Below are 24499 nucleotides of genomic sequence, written 5' to 3' on the forward strand. Positions count from 1 at the left end.
TTTAAATGGTAAAGAAAATGCAAATTGTTTCCAAAAAATGATATTGTAGTATACATGTGACCTCATTTCAATATCCCTTGTTCATCGTTAGGAAGGCTGTCCACCAAAGAACAAACATAAAATATAACCTATGTGGAATTGTCATATAGGGGCAATGGATCATAGTTCATACAATTAAAACCCGTAATAACACATACATCCAATCAGGCTCAACTTGTAGATTACCAAAAGCATAAAGACACAATTAGATTATTTTTAAATATTTTGAGTTCTTCGAATTCGATTGAAATGTTGTCAATAGCCGACAGCGAATAAAATACATTAACATCCTTATACTAATTGTTGAGTTTGCTTATTTGTGAGGTAATGGTAATATTTCAAGTAAATGCAAATACATCTAAATTATTTCCCACATTTGTTATACTATGTTGATATTGGAGTGGATGTGCAACTTTGCAAATCTTTAGGAAGTTATTAAAACTATGGAAAGGACGTAAAGCGGAGGTGTATTACATTTGGTTATCATTGCGCAAGTTGTTTTGCATTGCTAGGGCATGTCAATCTTCTGGATTTCGAAAACAAATATAATTATAAATGCAAGTACAATTGCAAAAACGAGAATCGTACTTAATAGGTTCCATGCTTGTTTACAAACGGAACAGATATTCAGTTGCAATTGAGTTTTGTTAGGAATTGTAGCCGATTCGGTTTTTAATAATCATTAAATGTAACAGTATTTTTCATTTTGAATATTTCAGTCGCGTTCACAAACCGCTGTTCATTTGGTATCCAGTCGTCAAACAGGAACTGCAACCAATATTTTGAGAGCACTATTGGCAGCGGCTGGCAAGGATATACGACTAAAAACCGACGGAGTAAGTAAACAAAAAAAAAAAAAAAAAGACAAAAACGGATATGGTCCAATGTGTTGATATTACCCATTATGTATCACAAATTTACATCTTTTATCATATACTACAGACATATTGTAATGAGTGAATTTTTGTATTTAATTATTAGTCCCATTAGGTATTCAATTATTCGAATGGATACAAAAATCAGTTTTGCTTTTTAAATGCTTGTAAAAACATTTGAATTTTACCAGACAGAAGTTATAAAGAATACCAATAGAACATGAAGAATTGATTGACGGAGTCGTAACAGTCGGTACCAATGTAAACATAAACATTTCCATTTTGGCATAAAGCTAAACGAAACAACCCTTCATTCGTGAAAATAGACAACAATACCGCCAATAGCAGTAGACACAACAACCAATACAAATGGGGAAAGGGACAGACTAGAAAACTACAGGTGTAACAGAAATACAAACGGAAACAAAGAAAAACATAAATCGTAACACAAACCAACATAAACACACACACACACACTGATATATTTTCCAATATGCTCTTAACCCTTTAATGCGCGTTTAGACTATACACTTTATTTTTATAATATGCATTATCCCGACTTAATTTCTAAATCAAGCTGAACTTTAATAATTTAACCCAATATGCTCGAAATCCTATGCAAAATCCCTTTGTACCAACAGAAAAAAGTACATCACTTTTCCTAAATGTAGAAATACGTCAATATTCAAAATAGTTGAAAAAGAGAAAAAATAATTTATAATTAATATTACTATAATTAAAGACAACAAATATTTTTTGCATGTTTGTCCTGATGTAGATTAAAATTATTTATGATCTGTTCCAAAACCTGCAAGAATGTAACATTTTTTACTACGATAACAATTTTTCCTTTATGATATCAAAGAAAATAGGCAAAATTAGTAGTACGGAAATAGACTATTGAATGATGTTGGTTTTGTGAGGCCTTATTATGTTGCCATGTAATAAAAATATGATTTCAAGATTCACCTAAAAATCGTATATCAACAAAAGGAATGAACGAAATCTTCCATGAATTTGTATAGGATATTTTAAATATTTGTTGTATACAATAATCTAAAATACTTTCCATTTACAAAAAAAAAAAAAAAAAAAAAATGAAAAATAAATAAATAATTTTTGCCTTGTGTATATATCGGTTGTCCTTACTGGATAATCTGGTCATAGGCCTTGCTTGAGCGTGTATATCGTAAAACAAAATGAAAATAATTAAATATATTGATATACAAAGTTAATTAAATCCACTTTATTGCTAAAATATTTTTTTAAAGAGAGGAAAGATACCCCTACTGTTATCTGTTGAGGCTGGCAACCAGTCGATGGTTCGGGAATTATTGTCGGCACAAACGGCAGAACAACTGAAGGTAAGATTTTACGAATATGTTTCATTAAAAAATGTACATTGTTGGATCCAACTGAACATATTACTGACTATACACTAGCTATTTTATTCCCGTAATAAACGTACAATCTAAATCAATGCTGAATGCAACAGAGGCTCAAGTTTTAAGGATATGCCATTTATAACACAGATAGGTCAAATAACTGAATTCAATATTTGTTCGATTCTATAAAGAGTATATATCCTTACTATACGAAAATAAAATGCTTCATATCTCAACAACTATTTGTGCAACCAGTCGCGAAAAAAGACTTTACATTGACAATCATATATAAACACGCTACTGAAGTGAAGTCAAGGTTTTTCGCAACTGACAAAAACATGCGTATGTTTTCTTGATTGTGTGACAGCACATTCATGACTTTATTATTCTCACATTAAATAATTAAGTTTTACTTAACGAAAAGTGTTAAATTAGCAATGACATGCCTCCATTGCAATACCCATCCACCGATCCAAGAAAGTGAAAAGTTATTGTCAGCAGCAATGTCCTCTCTCTCTCAAGTAATGAGGTGGATATGGCACACCCGTTCATTCTCCTGTCATTTTCCACCTGCGAACATTTAATACGACATAATAATTGCGAAAGAAGCGGCTAAGAATGATTTTGCGTGTTGAGGCAATTTAGAAAATTTCAATTTCACGACAATTTCTTCAACGTGGATACACTGAGACAATAATGGGCGAAATTTCGTGCGGATTGTTTATATGGCGCATGTGACATGCTTTGCCTTTTACAAATACACTTTCACGCATACTTACGCCCGCATGATGGGCACATGTGTCCGCTTCATCTGAAATTAGATCCTTCAGTAGGAATCAAAACGTCGTTATGGAAGGACAATACGACGGAAAATTACGTGTGGACTTTTTGGAATGTTATCGCAACAATCCAGAGCTTCTGAAGGAAAAGTGTAGTGTATGGTGTTCTCACATGACAAAATAAATAAATGACCGAAAAATGACTTGTCACTAAATGCCTGGATGACGTGATTTTTTGAAAACACAAGGGAGTGCTTAATTAAATTGCTGAAGAGGTGTCTGCAAAGAATGTGAATGCCAGCACAGGTTTCATACCTAGAGACTACTAATGGAGAGTGGTAACCGTAGTATTTTCCCTTAACGTCACTCTCCGCTTACTTGGGTCTTTAAATTGAATTTTGTCTAAAATAAAAATTAAAATTATATATTTTAATATTAGATGAAACTACGAAAACTGTAGGAACTTGTGATATTTGCGTAACGGATATCGATTTTGTTTGGTATTTCTCTCAGTGTATCTATAAATTCAAATATATAAATCACGCAACTTTCCCTTAAGACTTTGAATGAGTACAAGCAACAATTTACACTAAACTATAATGTTCTACACACATACATACATACATGTGTAAGTGTGTACATATGTGAAGGTTTGTTTTCGGTATTCCCAATGTATGTAATCCATTTATTAATGTTGCGAATTTTCACCTCAATACCCCCATCGCCACACACCCAAACACTGATATGTCGAAATAATTAAACTTTATCGAAATGACTTGGTGTTTGTATACTCGTACTCTCCCACCGGTTGCTTGAAATGTCGGCGTTCTCTTGCCGGCTGAATGGGTAAGTTTGGCAAGTAACTTTTGCAGCTGACAAACAAACACAACAAAAAAACTTTACTAAAGTTGTGCACATCTTTTGGCCTGCACGCACGGCCTCAATTGCCTTTGGCCTCTACGGTGCAACTCCACCAAAAGGTGGGTCGTCGTGTTTTCTGTGTTCGGTTAATATGCAACATGCGCCGCTCCAACTGATTTGCATCTGGCCCACATTAACTTTGACCTTCAGCATAAATTTGTGCAACTGTGTTTTCTTGGTCTCCGTATAGCATGTGGTGGCATGCCACAATCTTTACATTACATCTCAAATATTTAATTTGGTTCTCAGGCAACTGCTGCTAATGGGGATACGGCCTTACATTTGGCCGCCAGACGGCGGGACGTCGACATGGTTCGCATTTTGGTGGATTATGGCACAAATGTTGACACACAAAATGGCGAAGGTCAAACGCCACTGCACATCGCTGCTGCTGAAGGTGATGAAGCTCTACTAAAGTATTTCTATGGAGTTAGGGCTTCGGCGTCCATAGCTGATAATCAAGGTGAGTTGAAGTGACCAATGATAAAGGTGTCATTTATTTATTTGACTACTTTTGTAAATTTTCAGATCGCACACCAATGCATTTGGCGGCGGAAAATGGACACGCCCATGTCATCGAGATTTTGGCGGACAAGTTCAAAGCCAGCATATTTGAACGCACCAAAGATGGCAGTACCCTCATGCATATAGCCTCGCTCAATGGCCATGCTGAGTGCGCCACAATGTTGTTCAAGAAAGGTGTCTACTTGCATATGCCAAATAAGGATGGTGCCCGGAGTATACACACCGCCGCAGCCTATGGTCATACTGGCATTATAAACACCCTGCTGCAGAAGGGGGAGAAAGTCGATGTGACAACTAACGTGGGTATCGTAAATTGTTTTGGAATGAATTATTAATGATATTTCGGTCTGTGTTTAGGATAACTACACGGCATTGCATATAGCTGTGGAGTCAGCCAAACCGGCTGTTGTCGAAACTCTTTTGGGTTTTGGAGCTGATGTACATGTCCGCGGTGGCAAAATGAACGAAACTCCTTTGCATATAGCCGCTAGAGTTAAGGATGGAGATCGATGTGCTTTAATGCTCCTTAAGTCCGGTGCTAGTCCCAATTTAACTACCGATGATGGCCTGACGCCGGTGCATGTTGCCGCCCGTCATGGCAATCTGGCCACGCTGATGCTACTCCTCGAAGATGATGGCGATCCCCTCTACAAGTCCAATGTAAGTATCCCTCCACCTTGGCGATTTCAGTTTCCGGTATTCTAAAGTGAATGATTTCAGACCGGTGAAACACCTCTTCATATGGCCTGCCGTTCTTGTCATCCTGAGATTGTTAAACATTTGATAGACGTGTGTAAGGAGAAACACGGGCCGGACAAAGCCACTACATACATTAACTCCGTGAATGACGACGGGGCCACCGCTTTACACTATACATGCCAAATTACAAAAGAGGAGGTGAAGATTCCCGAATCTGATAAGGAAATTGTGAGGATGTTACTGGAGAACGGGGCAGACGTCTCGCTCCAGACCAAAAATGCTTTGGAGACTGCGTTCCACTACTGCGCTATGGCAGGCAACAATGACGTGCTGATGGAAATGATAGCCCACATGAATCCCACTGAAATCCAGAAGGCAATGAATCGCCAGTCTTCGGTGGGTTGGACCCCGCTGCTGATAGCCTGCCACCGAGGTCACATGGAACTGGTCAACAACCTTTTAGCGAATCATGCCAGAGTTGACGTGTTCGATATTGAAGGTCGATCAGCACTGCATTTGGCTGCTGAGCGGGGCTACCTGCACGTGTGCGATGCTCTGCTTACCAACAAGGCCTTCATCAATTCCAAGTCACGCGTTGGTCGCACGGCGTTGCATCTGGCCGCGATGAACGGTTTCACGCACCTTGTGAAGTTCCTCATAAAGGATCACAATGCCGTCATCGATATTTTGACATTACGCAAACAGACGCCACTTCATCTCGCTGCGGCCAGCGGCCAGATGGAGGTATGTCAGCTTCTACTTGAGTTGGGAGCTAACATAGACGCGACCGACGATCTGGGACAGAAGCCAATACATGTCGCCGCGCAGAACAACTACTCAGAAGTGGCCAAATTATTTTTGCAGCAGCATCCATCGTTGGTGAATGCGACCAGCAAGGACGGAAACACCTGTGCACACATCGCAGCCATGCAGGGTTCGGTTAAAGTAATCGAAGAACTTATGAAATTTGATCGATCTGGCGTGATATCTGCTAGAAATAAATTGACTGATGCCACACCGCTCCAGCTGGCTGCGGAAGGAGGTCATGCGGATGTGGTAAAAGCGTTGGTACGAGCCGGGGCGTCTTGTACTGAGGAGAATAAAGCCGGCTTTACAGCTGTACATCTCGCTGCACAGAATGGGCATGGCCAGGTATTGGATGTTCTAAAGAGTACGAACTCTTTGAGGATCACCAGCAAGAAATTGGGACTGACACCGTTGCATGTGGCCGCCTACTATGGACAAGCGGATACGGTGCGAGAATTGTTGACTAGTGTGCCGGCCACAGTGAAATCCGAAACGCCCACAGGCCAAAGCCTATTCGGGGAATTAGGCACGGAATCGGGCATGACGCCCTTACATTTGGCCGCCTTTTCAGGGAATGAAAACGTCGTCCGTTTACTTCTGAATTCGGCTGGTGTGCAAGTGGACGCAGCTTCAACGGAAAACGTAAGTTTTTCTTGGGGTCTTACCTCGGATACTCCGCTAACGAATGTTCTTCTCCATACAGGGCTATAATCCACTTCATTTGGCTTGCTTCGGAGGTCACATGTCAGTGGTTGGTTTGCTTCTGAGTCGATCCGCTGAACTCCTTCAATCGACAGATCGACATGGGCGCACTGGCCTCCACATAGCTTCCATGTATGGTCATTTTCAAATGGTGGAGATTCTGCTCGGTCAAGGCGCAGAAATAAATGCAACCGACAAAAATGGTTGGACGCCACTGCATTGTGCTTCCAAAGCCGGCCACTTAGAAGTGGTAAAACTTCTATGCGAAGCAGGAGCATCGCCGAAATCGGAGACCAATTACGGATGCGCCCCTATATGGTTTGCTGCTTCCGAGGGACATAACGATGTGCTTCGCTATCTGTTGAACAAGGAGCACGACACGTATGGTCTAATGGAGGACAAACGATTTGTATACAACCTCATGGTAGTGTCGAAGAATAACAATAATAAACCCATACAAGAGTTTGTTCTGGTGGCTCCCGCGCCTGTAGACACTGCAGCAAAATTGTCAAATATTTACATAAATTTATCAACAAAGGTGGGTTGTACAGGGGATTAATTGAAGATCGCCGATTAACGGTGTTCCATTGTAGGAGAAAGAACGCGCCAAGGATCTCGTTGCGGCCGGTAAACAATGTGAAACGATGGCCACCGAATTACTCGCCTTGGCTGCTGGCTCCGATTCGGCGGGGAAGATTCTACAGGCAACTGATAAACGAAATGTGGAATTTCTCGACGTTTTAATAGAGAACGAACAGAAGGAAGTTATTGCCCATACCGTGGTCCAAAGATACCTTCAGGTAAACATACATTTGTAATCTATACGTACAACTTTACAAGTTCTCCTTTGGACAAATTGCAGGAACTTTGGCGAGGCTCCCTAACATGGGCATCGTGGAAAATTTTACTACTCTTGGTTGCCTTCATTGTGTGTCCACCCGTTTGGATAGGCTTCACCTTCCCAATGGGCCACAAATTCAACAAAGTGCCTATTATCAAATTCATGTCTTACCTTACCTCCCACATCTTCCTAATGATCCACCTCAGTATTGTGGGCATTACGCCCATATATCCGGTGCTGCGGCTGAGTTTGGTCCCCTACTGGTACGAAATAGGCTTGCTCATTTGGTTGAGTGGTTTACTTTTGTTCGAGTTGACAAATCCGTCCGACAAGTCAGGATTGGGATCAATAAAACTACTGGTACTGCTGCTGGGCATGGCCGGCGTGGGTGTTCATGTTGCGGCATTCTGTTTCGTGTCCAAGGAGTATTGGCCGACCCTGATCTACTGCCGTAATCAATGTTTTGCTTTGGCCTTCCTGTGTGCCTGTGTGCAAATTTTGGACTTTCTCTCGTTCCATCATCTGTTTGGTCCCTGGGCCATCATTATTGGTGATCTTCTGAAAGATCTGGCGAGATTTCTTGCTGTCTTGGCAATATTCGTTTTTGGATTTTCCATGCACATTGTGGCACTGAATCAGTCGTTTGCAAACTTCACGCCAGAAGAGTTGCGTTCCTTTGAGAAACGCAACCGCAATCGCGGTTACTTCAGCGACGGTAAGTTGATGTTAAAATCTTAAATTTATAGTTTCATTTGTTAGTTGCCGTACACATGGGTATACATACGTATGTACACATATGTGTTCAATACAATTTATTATAATTATTATTCTTTATTAGAATTATTCTTACTGATGTATGAGTGTGTGTTTGTATCGCTATACGTCAATGGCGATATTGATAAGTATCAAACGATTTTATGGTTATATTCTTGCATGCTGAACAATTACAGACCACTTCCGTTCTCTCACCTAAAATTTGCAGGCATTCATTTACAGTGGAAAACTTTTGCATACAGTAATGTAGAAACATTAAAAAACGTTTTAAAATGGATTAGATACGCCGACTGACAAGAATTGACTCGTCCGGGAAGACACCGCCTAGAGTTGTCTCTGGTATCAGATGGTCCGCACCGTCCGATTATACTGCTTTGCTTACTACTTTCTGTTTAGAGGTTTGAATATCTGTTTAAATATTCTGGGCCATTTTCCACCTCATTATGGAGGGTATATTCATATTGCCAATGTATCGAAATATTCACCAAGGGCCCTATAAAGAATATATATTTGTTGTCAGAATAAAACACCGATTTAGCCATGTCTATTTGTCTGTCTCTTGAAATCAGAATAGAGCTCGAAATAGCTATGATAGGATGCGTGGTTTTGAAGGCTATACCACGTTTTGCTATAGCCTCCATATGTAACCCCGATATTCGGTATTTGAATGATGTTGACACGAGTTTGGGCCGAATTTGGTGTGATTTTGCATTCCGGCTTCTTATTTTATCTACAAAATTTTGTCACCTATTGGGGTTACACCATATAACGTTGGTCCTATATAAATAGAAGTATTCGATTTGTTGATGTATACCAAAATTGGTTCGGTATTTTGAGAATTATCGATATGATTTTTAATCATAAGAAAAAATAATGTTGGTTCCATATATCATAATAATTTGGATTTAGTTTTTTGCAGGCAGGCCAAGTAGGAAGATATCTACTTATTGATATTAAAAAAAAAAAAAAATAGGAAAAAATAAAACAGTATTTCCGCTGTCCTGTGTATTACAAAGTACCGTTGAAGAACATAGTCGATATTTCTCCACATATTTGTTACATTTCCTAAATAAAGATTTCAAAATCATTCACTGATGTGTAGTACGGCTCTATGTGGGGTTTGACATTTTATTATAGTGCACCCGTGGTGGAGGTTATAAAAAGTTCTGTCTGGCGGAAAACACAAAAAATATTCGGAGAACTCATTTCCACTGTAAATGAATGCTGCAGCTAGATAATTTAGGTGTCATTGACTACTTGTCCTTTAATATAAATTGTTTTAATCGATTTAATCACTTTATATATGTTTAGATGATATGCCCACTCCTCGTCCACCGCCACCAGAAAATTACGTGGATACTAGTCGTAGTATGTTAAGCGAATTTCGGCGCAAACATAAAGATGATCGTAAGTTTTTAAGTCGTCTCTGGTGCCAATTGACCCTAATGGGACGAATGGGCCTTTCAATGTTTTCAATGTGAATGATATTTGTTAGCCTTCGGTGTTGTGTGTTTGTGTGTAATCATCTTTTATTTACAGTTGTGCATCTTAACAACATTTCCACCTCTGTACGCTCTATTTGTGGCTGGAATAATTCCGAAAGAAGCTTGCTAAGAGCCTTTTGCGGGCTATGGCATGTTGGCTCCCCAGTTTGTTTGTGCGACTATTGAGTGTTATCCTTTTTTATTTTATGTGCATCCATTGATGTTGTGGAAAAGTGTTGTTTACTCCATAATTATAATTATTACTTACACTTTTTATTTGTGTGTTTCTTTGTTTTGTTTTTTTTTTAATTTTCGATTAAAATTTATTTTGAAACTTAATACGCGGCAACAGTTGTATTAACTAGAGAAATAAGATGGGAAGCACAACTATATTTAAACATACTTTATTATTAATTATATTTTTGTATCCAAAACTTATTTAATATCAAAAAACATTTACATTAACATTTGTTCTCGTATATTCAAGCAATTCAAAAATGGGTATAAATTATTTTACTAACACTTTCATTGATATAGTCCCACAAAAGGTCCAGCTATGACTACATTAGAAATATATAATTTTTTATTTGTGTAGGTTGCGGTCAGAAATTCACGATTTTATCAAAATTCTTGAAAGTGGCTTTTTATTATGTGGCATTTGTTATTTCTATATCTATATAGAAGTCGATACCTTTTTGAGGATAAAAGACCCCAAAAAATCTGAAATTCTTGGTATGCTACATTGTTATCTAGGTTCGTTTGGATCTGATATGCTGAAATAAAATTTCATTGTTGTAGTCAAAGCGGGATATTTCATTTGTTTAAATTGTTTTCATTTTATGCATGTTACTCTAATAAGCTCGCATATCCTGCACAACGTATTTTATTCAAATAAGGCCTATATGTCGTCAAAATTTAAGTTATTTTGCAATTTTTCCGGTGTGCTATAAATATTCCGAGTGTATGGTTTATGTTTATGTTCTATTTTTTTTTTGCATATTTATTAATGAATATTTTTAAATTTTGTGTAAAACACTGATTGCATGGCCAGACAATTAAAACAAATACTATTTTATTTTCTTTTTTAAATCCTATTTAATTTTCGATGTGCTATATGAAATAATTCATGAAATAAAACGAAGCATGTTGATGTCAACCAAAGGAAATAAAAAGATGTTACTCATATTTTTTATATGTCTTTGTACAACAAGAACAATAACAAGTTGTAGTAATAATGACAATTGAGGCTTTTGACGCTTTCCACACATTCAAAAGTGCACATAAAAATAAAACCAAATCTAACTAAGAATAGCAATGCCAGTGGTATAGCACCGAACGATGTTTCTGCTCTTCAAAGCAACCCAAATCTCAATTGAAATGAAATATTCCTATTTTTTGATATTCCCCTCTTCTGCGCCACATCCACCACGATCTTTGATTGAAATGCACAACGAAACACGTCTTGCATACAGGACCTATGACCCCTTTTTTGGCCTTCGAGCGGCTATTCTTCGCTGTATTCGGCCAAACGACAACGGTTGACATAAATCCAATGCGCCATCTGAGGCCCGAGTGGACCGAGGTTCTGTTTAAACTTGTCTTTGGCATCTATCTGCTGGTGTCTGTGGTTGTTCTTATTAATCTGCTGATAGCCATGATGTCGGATACTTATCAACGTATTCAGGTTGGTATTGGAAAACTAATGCAACTTTTCTTTGTTTGGTATTTTCTATTTCCTGGGTGCAAATAACATGGACATCTTAACCTAACCGTCAACTCCATTACGACTCAACTTGTCATCGTGGTCTTCGCCATCGTCGGTCGACACTGCCATCGTCATCATCGAAATCCAACGAAACGGTGAATTAATGCGACATCGTCACTGCGACACTTCGGGTGTTCGTGGATATTTGCGTGGGCGTTGACTACCTTTTTATTTCTGTTCAATGCAATATGATTTCCGTTATCATTATTTTGTCTGTCTCGTGTGTGTGCGTGCACTGTGCTGTGAAACCCGCAATCATCCCCTCTGGTTGGGGCTGGGATGTTGTGCTCGCCGCCGCCTTCTTCGGAAATTGAATTGGTATTGGCGAATGGACTCGACATCACAGTGCGCATGCATCCGATTCATTCTTTTGAGTTATTATTCTTTGCCGTGTTTGGTCAAACGACGACCGAACAGACACAGGTTGACAAAATCAATAGTGTAAACGCGCCCACTCAACCCTACTGGGTGGAGTATCTGTTCAAGATAGTGTTCGGTGTCTATATGTTGGTGTCGGTGGTAGTGCTAATTAATCTCCTAATTGCTATGATGTCCGATACATACCAGCGGATACAGGTAGTATTTTGTTTTAAGAATTGATTATATATAAACACATTTATTATCGAAATTTTTGATTAATCCAACCATGTGAAATGTAACACCACCGAATAATGTTCTCTTTCAGCGTTAGGTTATTGTATGGATTTTTATTATCCAGCATGCATACATACTGGACATATTTTGAGATTTGTAAATTCTCAACAACACTAGCATAAGACAAGTGATAGCGTAATATGTACTTCAAATGTCGAAAATATTATTTAAAAATTAAAGTTTATTCTGTTGGGTACTCAGTCAAATTTAATTATTGGCTTGAAAAGAGGGTTAGTTTACGCCACCAAATATCCCATAATATGATATAAACATAGGCCAGTGAAATGTCTGTTGTGCGCTCTAAAAAAATAACAGATTTTAATTATTTACAACGAAAATTCAGGGAGCTGTAAAATAAGAATTATTTTTGTAACTAGTCGCAATAGCTGAAATCTGATCATATATGTATATAAAAGTAGTGGAAACAGAATTCAGTGAATTGCATAAAATTAAATACATAAAAGAAATATGACTTAAAAATTTGAAGTCATTTTTCTATTTTGCAAGCAAGTCATTTTCCATCAGTGTGAAAATTAAAAATAGAAATCATGGTATAATAAGAAAGGTGGTCTCGTGCACTCATATGCTAAATTTTTTTTCTTGCTGTACCTTCATTGTCAAAAATTACAATTAGTATTTCCTCCTTAGTTTGGTACGTACTGCTGATGGCAAAATAATGAACTTTTCATAGTTTGATTATAGGGGGCTTTGGTATTTATAAAGTCCATCTTTGAATCTGGCAGTGAACATAGACTTAAGCAAGATTAGGCATAGAAGCATGTAAAAATAAAGCAGGAGCGATAACCGGCCATGACTAAATCGTAGTTGTGGATTTTGCGAATATGTATTAAATAAATGGTGGGCATAAAAACGGTATGAAGGAATTTATATTTCTTTATCCTGAAGGAATTGGAAGGAAACGTCCACTTTTTCTAGACATTGATATTTTTATAAATACTTGCTCAATAATTAAAAATACATCGATTTAATAAAAAAACTACAAAATCAAGTACAGAGTGCAAATGAGCAAATGAGACTACCTTGAATAAAAATGCCGTGGAAGAAATTTTCAAAAAAAACTGCTATTTTACTGTGAAACTGTGCATATTATATACACAAATATATATATATATATATATTCAGATTCGTGAATACAAAAATCCTTTAACTGAATTTTGGAATTCTGCCTTTGCGCGTTGAGACTTGAAGGAAACATACAAAACCATCATCCTCATTGCGTAGGGTTCCACTTTTACATTGACTCGAAGGCCGTGAAATATGTGGCTTAGTCACATGTCAAGAGAGAACATAAAGAATCTAGTTTGGCTCAACCTGCATTTACCCATTTTTTACAATGATATAGAACAGCTTTTACGCAATGAAGTAATCCAAAGGTATTATATTTGTCTAGTATTGCTACAAATTGACAATATTACCCATATAAATATAGATGCAAACGCACATGGTGTTGTTTTAAAACGAATGTTTGCTTTTTGAAGCTTTGAATTTGAATTTGACATCTTCGTTTAAAGTGTCACCTTTGGGGCAGATAGACTTATATTTCTTCAATAACCTAATATAATATTCCGAATATTTATTAAGAACGCATGAAGTAAAATATTTTATTCATATCTAATTGAGGTATGTCATGATACGAACTAAAACATCTTATAATTTGTAAATAAATTTCAAGATGGGCCTAAATGTATACATTTCTTATATGTAGGCCTTTCAAGTAAACATATTTATAGGTATTAAGATGTCAGCTCTGAACATTATAATGTTAAAGTACTCTGTCTTCTAGATTTTAAAATTATTTAAATTTGTTCGTGCAACGTCTTTAGAACTCCATTTACCTTCCATCCTACAAACATTAAAGTACATATGTTAAGAAAGGTGTTCGCTTGTCTTATGCTGCTTACATTTAACACATCTTATATGAAATTATCTACATACATACAAATCGAAAGAAAATATCATTCAGATAACTGAATCAGAATGTTTCTGAATGTGTAGTTCCATCTACTCGCCCAGACTTGCATCTTTGGTGTACTCTCAATATTTGCAGGATTAAATATATTTAAAGGAAAGTCCTTAAGATACAATACATTGTGTCTTAAGGATAATTTCCTCTCTTTACTAAAAATAAGCTTTAAAGCTACACTATGTGTGCATTAGTCTGTAGGCTTAAGCTATTGCGGTAGCGTTAACGTCCCGCTGTTAACAGAAAATGTTACTCTTGTATGTGTGTACTATAGCTTTTTGGCCTGGTAAAAGCTTTTATAAACAAAGCTTTTGTGTGTTGTCCCAATATAACGAAATTACAAACATTTTTCCCCAAGAAATCATTAACATGTGCAATTATTTATCCTAAATGCATGTTTCAAGTAAATATTTAGCATGCCATTTGATTTTTGCTAACAGACAGACGAATATTTTGTTTTAGTTAAGATGAATATTCTAATATTGTGAGTATTTTCCAAGGAGGATAACAATTGAGGAACTAAACGCCATGGATTATTCGTCAAGCGCCAAACCCAAAAATCGGAAGGAAACGCCATGAGAGAAAATATTTGCCATATTAGAATATTCCTGTTTGTTTATGTTTCAGCCAATTTTGAAAATTTTTGAAAATAATTGAATTGATTGGGCCTATAATTACCACATACCCTCTTTTTCCTTCTTTCTCATTTCAATCGTTCACGGAATGCTACATCATCGCCATGAATCGAATTTATTTACATTAACCATAAAATAAATGTTCGCAAAACTCATAATAGGCCCAATCGGATATCGAATGGAAATTCGGTTTATCGAAGCTTATACGCAATATGCATCGCACAACAACAGCGCCATCTCCGCTTAATTTAGTTACCACCTGGTTTATGTGGATCGTCGAGAAGGTCAAGGTAAACTATGTGCCACTATGTATATGATCTAAGAAAGAAATCCTGCAAAGGACGCGACCTTTTCCCCAATTCATTTAAAGCAAAATGGCAACATTCTCTAAAACCAAACGAACACCCATTTCTGTCTGTTTGTTTTTCGTTTAAAAGCACCTAGAAAATGAATTATTACATTCGTACATTGTCACATCAACAACCCTTTCCAGTTTTAATTTGTAGCACTTCTATTGCTTAATCCTTGCACCCGTAGCGTTGTTAGCATTTGTGTTCGTCCTGATATTGATCTCATTTTGTGTCTGTTATTTGTTGTCTCTTGTCTCGCTCTTGCGTTGATTTTTGAAAAATAAAAAATACAACACGAACATGTAGGCTCGCATGAAGAAAAAGAAGCGTCCAAGTCTGGTACAGATGATGGGAATACGCCAGGCTAGTCCTCGCACCAAAGCCGGTGCCAAATGGCTTTCAAAGATCAAAAAAGGTAGGCTATAATACATATGACTGCACCTCACCAGACAAACATGGTGGATGTCCCATATGTTCAACTGCGAACACTCACCATTGTCATGTTGAAAGTTCATAATTTTTTCAAAATGTTGTAGATACAGCTCAACGGTGTATATGTATCAAACATACATAACATTTTAGTGCTATATGTCGTGGCTGGATGTTTTGTATAAAAAAAGGTTTAAATAATGATATGATTTAAAATTGTGCCGACTTTGTCTAAAATATGAACCTATTGCGTCTACCCCAGAATAATATACGATATGGCATCTCCTTGCACTGCAGGATTTTAAATGAAGCATTTGTTACCTTTAAAATCATGCACTGTAGTTTACTAAATACCATAGAACTTGCATTTGATTTGTTAATAGAAAAATATTTACTACACATATACATGTGCAGTTGACCCATTTAAAACGGCATATACATTAGAACTTTTTAACGGGTTACCCCACTTTGTGAGGATTTATTTGACATATATGCAAAAAAAATGACAATTGCAACCCACTGCGTTAACGAAATCCGGTTAAATGTAAACTTACTATAATGTAAATACCTTAAATTAAATAAACTATTTGGCAGAATTTACAGTATCCAGCTACGATTGTATTGTATTCGATTAAACACAATAAATATTGATAGAAAATAGAATTGAAATCAAACAAACTAAATGTCTAATATTGAATTCACAGATTCAATGGCCTTGTCAGTGGTACATTTATCCCCACTGGGATCACAAACAAGTTTTTCAGCTGCCAATCAGAATCGCATCGAAAATGTTGCCGATTGGGAAGCCATTGCCAAAAAATACAGGGCATTGGTCGGTGATGAAGATGCCGGTTCACTCAAAGACTCCGATGCTGAGAGCGGCTCTGTTGAAGGTGGCGGCGGTGGTGGTGGATCATCACAGCCTCCGGCTCAGGTGGGCAATAACATTTCACAAACGCAGCCAAATGTCTAAATGAGACAGTAGTACTAATCAATTCGCTTGCTAGTTATCCTTACGCCCTTATTTCATTCTTGACATTAAAATAAGACAATTTACTATTTTGCAGGTCTAAATAACTCTTAAGGATAATTTATTTTTTACATACCTATGTATAAGTGAATATTTTTGTACATTTCAATTCTAAGTAAATTCTAAAAAACAACAAAACAAATAGCTAGTCAATCAATTTATATACAACAATGGACGATGCGTTGTACTGTTGTTGTACCTGTTTATTTTGTATCTAATTTTTTGTATAGAACGTATTAAAGAGTGACAACAAAAGCATTATGTTTTCCATGACACATCAGTCTATATCTTAAGGAGATCGTATTCCCAGTATAGACTATAACTAACTGTTAGTTTAGATATAACATCGATTCATAAGTAATTGTAATCATCCATCTTCATACACAGCGCCTCGAATTCTTAGTTATTAATGTTTTCCTTTTATGTGGTCGTCGCTAATTAAGTTAATTTTTATTGATGTATTTCCAAACAAAACTTTTACTAAGATTCTAGCATAAGTCTGTAAGATACTGAGATATATTTTGAAATTTTATCAATTTTTTTAAAATAAATTTATTTTATTTTCTGAAAAAAGTAAACAAAGTAAAACCGAAAACGTTGTTTCATTTTTACAGTGATGCAGCATATGATTAACGTTGTTGCAGTAGAATAAAATAAATAAGTTACTGAAATATTAATGCAATAGAATTCAAGTCTTACATAACACAATTCCTCAGTGAAGTACATATTATTATTTATACAATAAATAAGTATATTTTAGTTGAGAGCATTTTTTAAAAATATGACTAAAATGTAAAATTTTATTTTAGATTTGATCATGGTATAATTGTTACAAGGTAGGGCACAGCTACCAACTGATTACAATTTTTTCTCAAGGTGGCTTGTTCCATCAAATCAAAATACATATTTTGTGTATGTGTGCGTATTGTTTTGAATACTATGTCAAATAAATTCAAAATAAATTGAAATATATTCAAATTTAATTGAAATGAAAATTATGTTTTTAACATGTTCGTCTGGAAGTAATTACTTTGTTATGGATGAAACAAGCATTTGATGGTATTCCCTACTGTATTTTGGGATCATGTCCTTTCATTTTTCGCGTTTTTAGTTTTGTGTTGAAAAATGTCAAATAAACACAAACACTTGTTGCGTATATTTATTTTATTTTTGGCAGAAGAGGCCACACGTGCATTGTTGATTTTTTGTTATTCACCTCAAGCAGCCCTACCTTGTATTATTGTACCATGGATTTGATAACTGTTATAGTTTTTATTTCATTAAGTAATCTCCCAAACATAAATATGCCGAGCACAGTTTTGTAACGATTTTTTAATAGGTGCGATATTATGTATTCGCTATGTAAACGACTGGGATTTGTAAGTAACATAAACACTGCTTTAGGCATATACATTCGAATTCGGTGAAACGAAAACGCCTAATTTCAGAAAAAAATTCTCTCAAACAGTATTTTCAATTAAAAAAAACTTCGGATAATCGAAACTCGTTGCGCTTAAACGAAGTTTTCAATCAATATCTGAAAAATCGTGAAATTTATAAATCATATTATGAAATGAATTGAGTAAGAACTTATTTTTTTTCATAGACATTTTCTTTGATGGTTGGAAAAATGTGCAACATAATTTTAGGGTTTTTTTCTCTTAAACTGTGCTCGTTTCATATATAATTGTGTTTTTGCAACCAAAAAGTCCTTCTCTTATACAGATTTTCAATAAACCGATTTTTCTTTTAAGCGAAGTTGAGTGTTTGAAAATTCATCCGAAATATTAGTTTCAATTAATCGTTTTTTTTCGATTGACCGGAATTCGCTTATCCGAATTCGACTGTATATGTATATTCACTTTGGAACTTTCAAGTTTTTTCCGTGGTCGAACATAACGACAGTATTAGTTGGGCGAGAAATACTAGCTTAGCCTGAAACACAATATTTCTCAATGGTATTTGAAAATAATATGACAAGAATTCTACACAAGCTCCATCTGCCGTGTGGAATGCGCATTTGAACTATTTCTAATAAAAGAGACATGCTACTTATTCAATAGATGGAGCTGGCTGCTACTACTTTACAACACCAATGGAATCATTGATATCTTAGGAATCGAGAAAAAAAGTAAAATTGTTCCTTCCTTAAAAAATAGTAGATGATTAAGTTATAAAATAATGTTTTCTTTTAATATAAAATCGTGAAAATATATTTAAAATAAAGAGAAAATTGAGATCACAAAAATTTATAAATTTATTACTTTTAGTGTGTTCCGAATATAGTAAATGTGTTGTATATAAAACAATCTCTGTTACAAAGTAAGAACAGCGTGGCTTTTGTATTTGATTCTTTAAATTCGTTCTTACTCAACGTAAGGTAGAAAAACTCCTTTCAACTGATGTTGTAGTTACCGGTATCGCTATTAAGTTTTGTAAGTTTATATTTATATCGCAATCGCATTAAGTGGATTAGATGGTCGGGGATCTTTCGGTTTCCACAGAGTGATCCACAGATCCACTTCAGTTTCTACGCCCTGCGTACGATTTCAAAATAGTTTTTTTTTATAAGATTTTATGATTTCCTAAAAATCTATGAATGAGTCTGACTGGATATGCTTATATAAACATGCAGGCTTATTTCTTAGCCGTTTATGGCATCGGTTTCAGTCGTCGTTCGTTGGTGACAAAGCCTCTTTTAAATTTTTTTCTGCCCATTCAACATGGAGAACCAAAAGAAGCATTTACGGCAAGTTATGCTTCATTGCTTTAAAAAGGCAATAGTGCAAAGGACACTGCAGACGAGATTTGCACCGTTTACGGTAGCGGTACTACGACCATTAGGACCATCCGCAATTGGCTTAAGAAATTTAGAGCCGGCAATTTTGATTTGCAAGATGAAGACTGCAGCGGCCGCCAAGTAATGATGGATGCGGACCTTATCAAGACTTTGCTCGCTGAAAATCCGCGATATAATGTTCGCGGGATAGTGGATGACACTAACATTCCCAAGACAACGGTACACAGGCATTTTATCAAGATGGGATATGCAAATCGGTATGATAGGGAAGAAACTTATGTGAGAACCTAATATGAAATTTTTATAATTCTCGATGGCACTACATTTGATAATGTTTTAATTATTGTTTCATTTTCCAAAAACCTCCTTGTCAATTTACAATTAGTTCGTCCATATATGGGGCAAATAATGTAGTTCTATAAAAAGATTCGGATTTCGAACTTATTACATTTGACCTGTACTTTTGCGTACCAACACTTCTTGGCACTGAAACTTCCACCCCAGATATGCCGGCAATAATTTTGTTTCATGTACATTTTGTGGAATTCCTTATGACTATTTTGTCATATAGTATTTAATATGTGTATCAGTGTCAATATACGATTATCACTACAGTTGTATGTCATAAGAAAGGTTTGATCTATCATTAATTACTTCTTTATTAAAAATTAATCCAAATTAAATCTTACCATATTGCAAGAGCACTTTGAAATTCTCAATTCTTCCAAGTTTTGAGTTTAAATTTAAAATGTGAGAGGAATAATAAATGTTACTGAAGAAGGGAATTTTTATTTAATAATGGTCTGCACTCCATTATATATGTTGTATTCCAAGACACAGGTATGTTGAATTTTTGGGTGTACTCACCATCCGCTCTATATTGCAACAGCGCTCTCAAATTTCCTTCATTCGGATCATCAACGTCTAACGAGAGTATTCCAGATTCTTTACTTCCCCTCAAGGCAATGTCCTTTTTACCATACAAGTAAATTGTATCAATGTCCACTTTAAATTTATACCCTGCAAGCAGTTGCAGAAGATAGTCGCATTCTTATCGCGGTAGTCACCTCCTTCGGGAAGAAATGAACCACGTCCACGTCACTTCCAAGAAGTAACTTCTACGTAACGTCTAGAAGTTACTTCCGCAATACTACGCATATGACACGGGGAAGTAACTTCTTGGAAGTGTTGCGGAAGTGGTTCATCCCAAAAGAGTTGACTTCCGCAACTGTTTCTATCGCCTAGGCGTAACTTCTTTTTCACTTTCTACGTTATTTACTTCTTATAAATACGATTTTCTCAGTCAGGAATGTTATATCAATAGGTATTTTAAATAGTTATTCATATTAATATTTTTTCTAATTTATAACTTTACTTGACGTATTCACACATCTTAAAACTATTACATTATTTTACTTTTTATTTAATTTTAATATCACTACTTTAAAATTGAATACACTTAATATACACAATTTTTATTTTTAATACTAATAATTAATTTTATTTTACTTTTTTCTTTGCCACATACCAATCACATTGAAAATCTTACTTTAACTGAGTTGACTCAATACTTTCTCTCCTGTTTTTCCAAACAAAAATATAACATTTTGAAGCAGTGCAAATTTTTTTTATAAAATTTGAGCAGTCTTCTTTTATCCTCCAGGACGTCACTTAGAAGTAACTCCAACGCGATATATAGTAGACAACAATAGCTTTGTTATTGTAAATATACAAACTGTGACCTTTTCTTAGGAAAGAAGTGACGCGGAAGTCACTTCTTAGGCGAGGGAGTGAGAAACTCACTTCCAAATGCTTGCAGGGTACTGTTGTTCTTTCAATATATCGGAAACTGGTTTGTACATAATATGTTCTAAATATTTTTAACATCTTTCACTCTCGATATAAAGGCTGAGTCCTCTTTTTGGTATTCCGTTTTTTTTTTGTGGGCGTCATTTCCATATATAATACATCAGGAAATTTATATGAATTCTAATGGAATTAAAAATTTTCTGTTGCAAAACTAAATTTAGTTTAAAAATAACAACATCGATTTAGATAATCTGGAGTCGATTCAGAAATGCAGTCGACTCCGATCTATTGTAAATCTCTTAACTGAAAAATATCGAAAAAGTGAAAAGGATATCCTGTACCATCACTGTTTCAAGTACATCTCCCACAATTTGTTTCGCGAGAAGGAATGTTACTCATTCACAACCCAAATTGAATATTACAACCAAGTTACAAACAGTCATGCTAAAAATACTTAAAATCAGCCAGTATCGTAATATGAGAACCTGTCATGAACCGATATATTTAATTTTTGAAGTCACACATCCTAAGATCTATTATAAATATTCTGTGGTCTATCGAAACTGAGAGAGGCAGACATATGGACTTCTTTATGAGCCACATTTTGATATATGTCTTATACAAGATGGATTATAAATCGCATAAGCACCTTTAATTTCTAATGGTCAGTAGATAAAAGATGAATTCGATATAAAAGATAAGTTTTTGAAATAGTTTCCATTTCAAAAACTTCTTATGACTGAGGGATTGTTCACTCACGAACCGAACTCCTCTTAAGTGAAAACATCGGGTAACTGAAATAAACATCCCAATTTTTTCCGAATAAAAATAGCACCTGTTTCAAAAAATAGCACCGATTTGATTAATCCTAGTACATTAGTCGCATTCGCTAATTTTAGAAACTGGAGTAGCTTCGGCAATGACGTTTTTGATATGAAGCTCTCATTGTACATCACTAGATTTAATCTATATGTATCAAATATCAAAATAAATAACTGTCGCAATGTTTGAATTCTCTAGCTAATAAGCTTATTTAGATGCACGGGCCTTTATATTTTTTACAGATGTTTTTGTAATATTTCAATTCCGCTTCATAAGTATTTCGTGTATAAAACTTTTTAAATTTTAAGGTAGTATTATTAAAAAGTCAATAATTGCAATGTATTTCCATATAAAAAATGAATAAAAATATAATGTTTTTGGAAGACTGATAGAAAAACAAAAATAAAAATAGTATAGAAAATACCTTTTGGATAAATACCTTGGGTCATCTACAGAAAGTGCTATTTCATTTCCTTTAATTGTTTTTGAATTTGTCTTTGAAAATAATCCTTTAATATGGTTCTAAATTACATACATAATACCATAGACAGACGACAGTCTTAATTTGCATTAAAAAGTTCCTAATTTGAATCAATATTTACCCCTGACAGACGAGAGTTTCAGCATTTATGAACCAGTTTTTTGTTTCAAAACTATTGTTTGTCTGTGTGTAGGATGCAAATTTTCACAATTGTTTCCAATATTTTTTGGGATTACACCTTTATGAAATAGATACATGGCAGAACGGAAGAATAACAGCTAAAATGGTAGTAAAACAGCTCCCGATTGGAAAAAATGTTGAAAATTTATTTCTAATATTTTTTTCATAAACGTAAACAAATTTGACAACAAATAATTTATTTTCTACAGCATTGCCATATTGGAATTGTTTAATTCAGCATAAAAATGAGGATAAAACGGTATATAATTCAGTTTGATTTTGTGAATTGTATGCAAAGGAATTGACAATTGAAACCCACTGGGTTAACGAAATCCGGTTAAATGTAAACGTACTGTAATGTACAAGTTAATTTGAATTAAGACTGTTAATGCAAATTAAGGCTGTCGTCTGTCTAGGCTATAAGACCAAACGTGCTTCTATTGACAAAATTCGATGGAAATCAACTATTTTTGATGATGTATGATCAGCAATGATCAGGCTATGCCTATGGGTGACGAATGTGCCCCATCAAATTTGACCAAACTGTAACAAAATTTAACTAATACTATATTAAAATATGTTTTTGATTATCAGCGTACCATGACCAGCCACATAATGTGTATATATGGTGAATAAGTACATATATGTAGAGCTCTAATCAAAAAGTGCCAAAGTGGCTCTAGTCCCCCATATGTATCCATAAGAAGATTACAACATAATTTTTTTGATGTCATGGGTATAGTAACATTCGTGAAGGGTTTTTTTTTTAAATTCCTGAATGCAAACCTTTTTGAATTAAAAGTTGTATATGAATAAATGTATTAATTTTAAAAAATCCAGATATATATTACATAGTTTTACTCATTATTAATATCCGCATGAGTGAACAGTTCGTTTGTTTTTGCATATGACCAGATATAAGCGATTTCAAAGGAAAGACTTCAGCTTTCATATCTGAACGAATACACTGTTTAGTCGTTAAGAAAAAAAAGATATAAAATGTTAATCAGAATAAATTTAATTTGGTATTTTTTTTTTTAATATTTCTTTATCTTTTCATCTGTATAAAATAGCAAAATATTGTTGTTAGGACATGAGGAAGATTTTTTGCAGGTTGTACTGCAGTCATTTTTGATTATCGCTTATTTTCATTAATTAATAAGTGTACATTTTTCTGGTCAGTAGTAGGTTTTAGAAACCATTTTTTAGAAACCATGTATGTATTTCGATTTGGAAATTACTCGTTTTAAAATCTTACAAAAGCAAGCACAACTAACCTGTCGCAACCGAACACACTGCCGTTTTGGTCACCACTACCCCTTTTGGAACAAAAGTTTTCGTTTTCATTTCTTTTGGATTTTTTTTTTGTGAATTGTGTCAGTTAAGTGTGTTATGGTTCATAAATTCGTAGATTTATGGCAAAAGTGTTTCGAGATGAAACCCCACAAGCCGTGTAGCATCAAGTCAATGCTGTTGTTTCTTTGACTGTTACTACCCAACACGAATCCCAATGCCATTGTATTCGCTCCCATCATGGTCGTTGCTTCTACCTTTAATACAGAAACTGAAAGGTGTTCATGTTACGAGGGATAAGAATGGGCTACGTGAAAAAGAAAACCAACTCGTCTAATATATTATTGTCGTAATGCCACCGAACAGTAGTTTTGTTCCAAAATAAACGCAGTGTTACTATATTCCGCCGCTCGTATAGCCTCTCAAGGGATTGGTA

General features: G+C 35.4%; 1 protein-coding gene across 3 annotated transcripts in view; it reads left to right on the forward strand.

The window, feature by feature from the left end:
• LOC133329420 (serine/threonine-protein phosphatase 6 regulatory ankyrin repeat subunit A) overlaps window positions 1–16654 on the forward strand; it is a 30991-nt gene extending 14337 nt beyond the window's left edge. Inside the window, exons 4-17 of one of the 3 annotated variants that reach the window (XM_061537894.1) lie at window positions 759–875; window positions 2186–2278; window positions 4249–4462; window positions 4528–4823; window positions 4882–5184; window positions 5245–6672; window positions 6734–7270; window positions 7326–7532; window positions 7595–8288; window positions 9659–9754; window positions 11304–11515; window positions 15031–15159; window positions 15526–15634; window positions 16353–16654. In XM_061537894.1, the coding sequence (XP_061393878.1) occupies window positions 759–875; window positions 2186–2278; window positions 4249–4462; window positions 4528–4823; window positions 4882–5184; window positions 5245–6672; window positions 6734–7270; window positions 7326–7532; window positions 7595–8288; window positions 9659–9754; window positions 11304–11515; window positions 15031–15159; window positions 15526–15634; window positions 16353–16621 (4704 nt within the window). In that variant the 3' untranslated portion in view covers window positions 16622–16654. Of the gene's footprint in view, window positions 1–758; window positions 876–2185; window positions 2279–4248; window positions 4463–4527; window positions 4824–4881; window positions 5185–5244; window positions 6673–6733; window positions 7271–7325; window positions 7533–7594; window positions 8289–9658; window positions 9755–11303; window positions 11516–11942; window positions 12173–15030; window positions 15160–15525; window positions 15635–16352 lie in introns of all 3 variants that reach the window. The other 2 variants (XM_061537893.1, XM_061537895.1) reach the window with 2 other exon arrangements.
• Window positions 16655–24499: the final 7845 nt, after the last annotated feature.

The sequence above is a fragment of the Musca vetustissima genome, unplaced genomic scaffold (assembly GCF_032173495.1).
Source record: "Musca vetustissima isolate MV318-11 ecotype Yass unplaced genomic scaffold, APGP_CSIRO_Mvet_v1 utg2237, whole genome shotgun sequence".
In the NCBI taxonomy this organism is placed as follows: Eukaryota; Metazoa; Arthropoda; class Insecta; order Diptera; family Muscidae; genus Musca; species Musca vetustissima.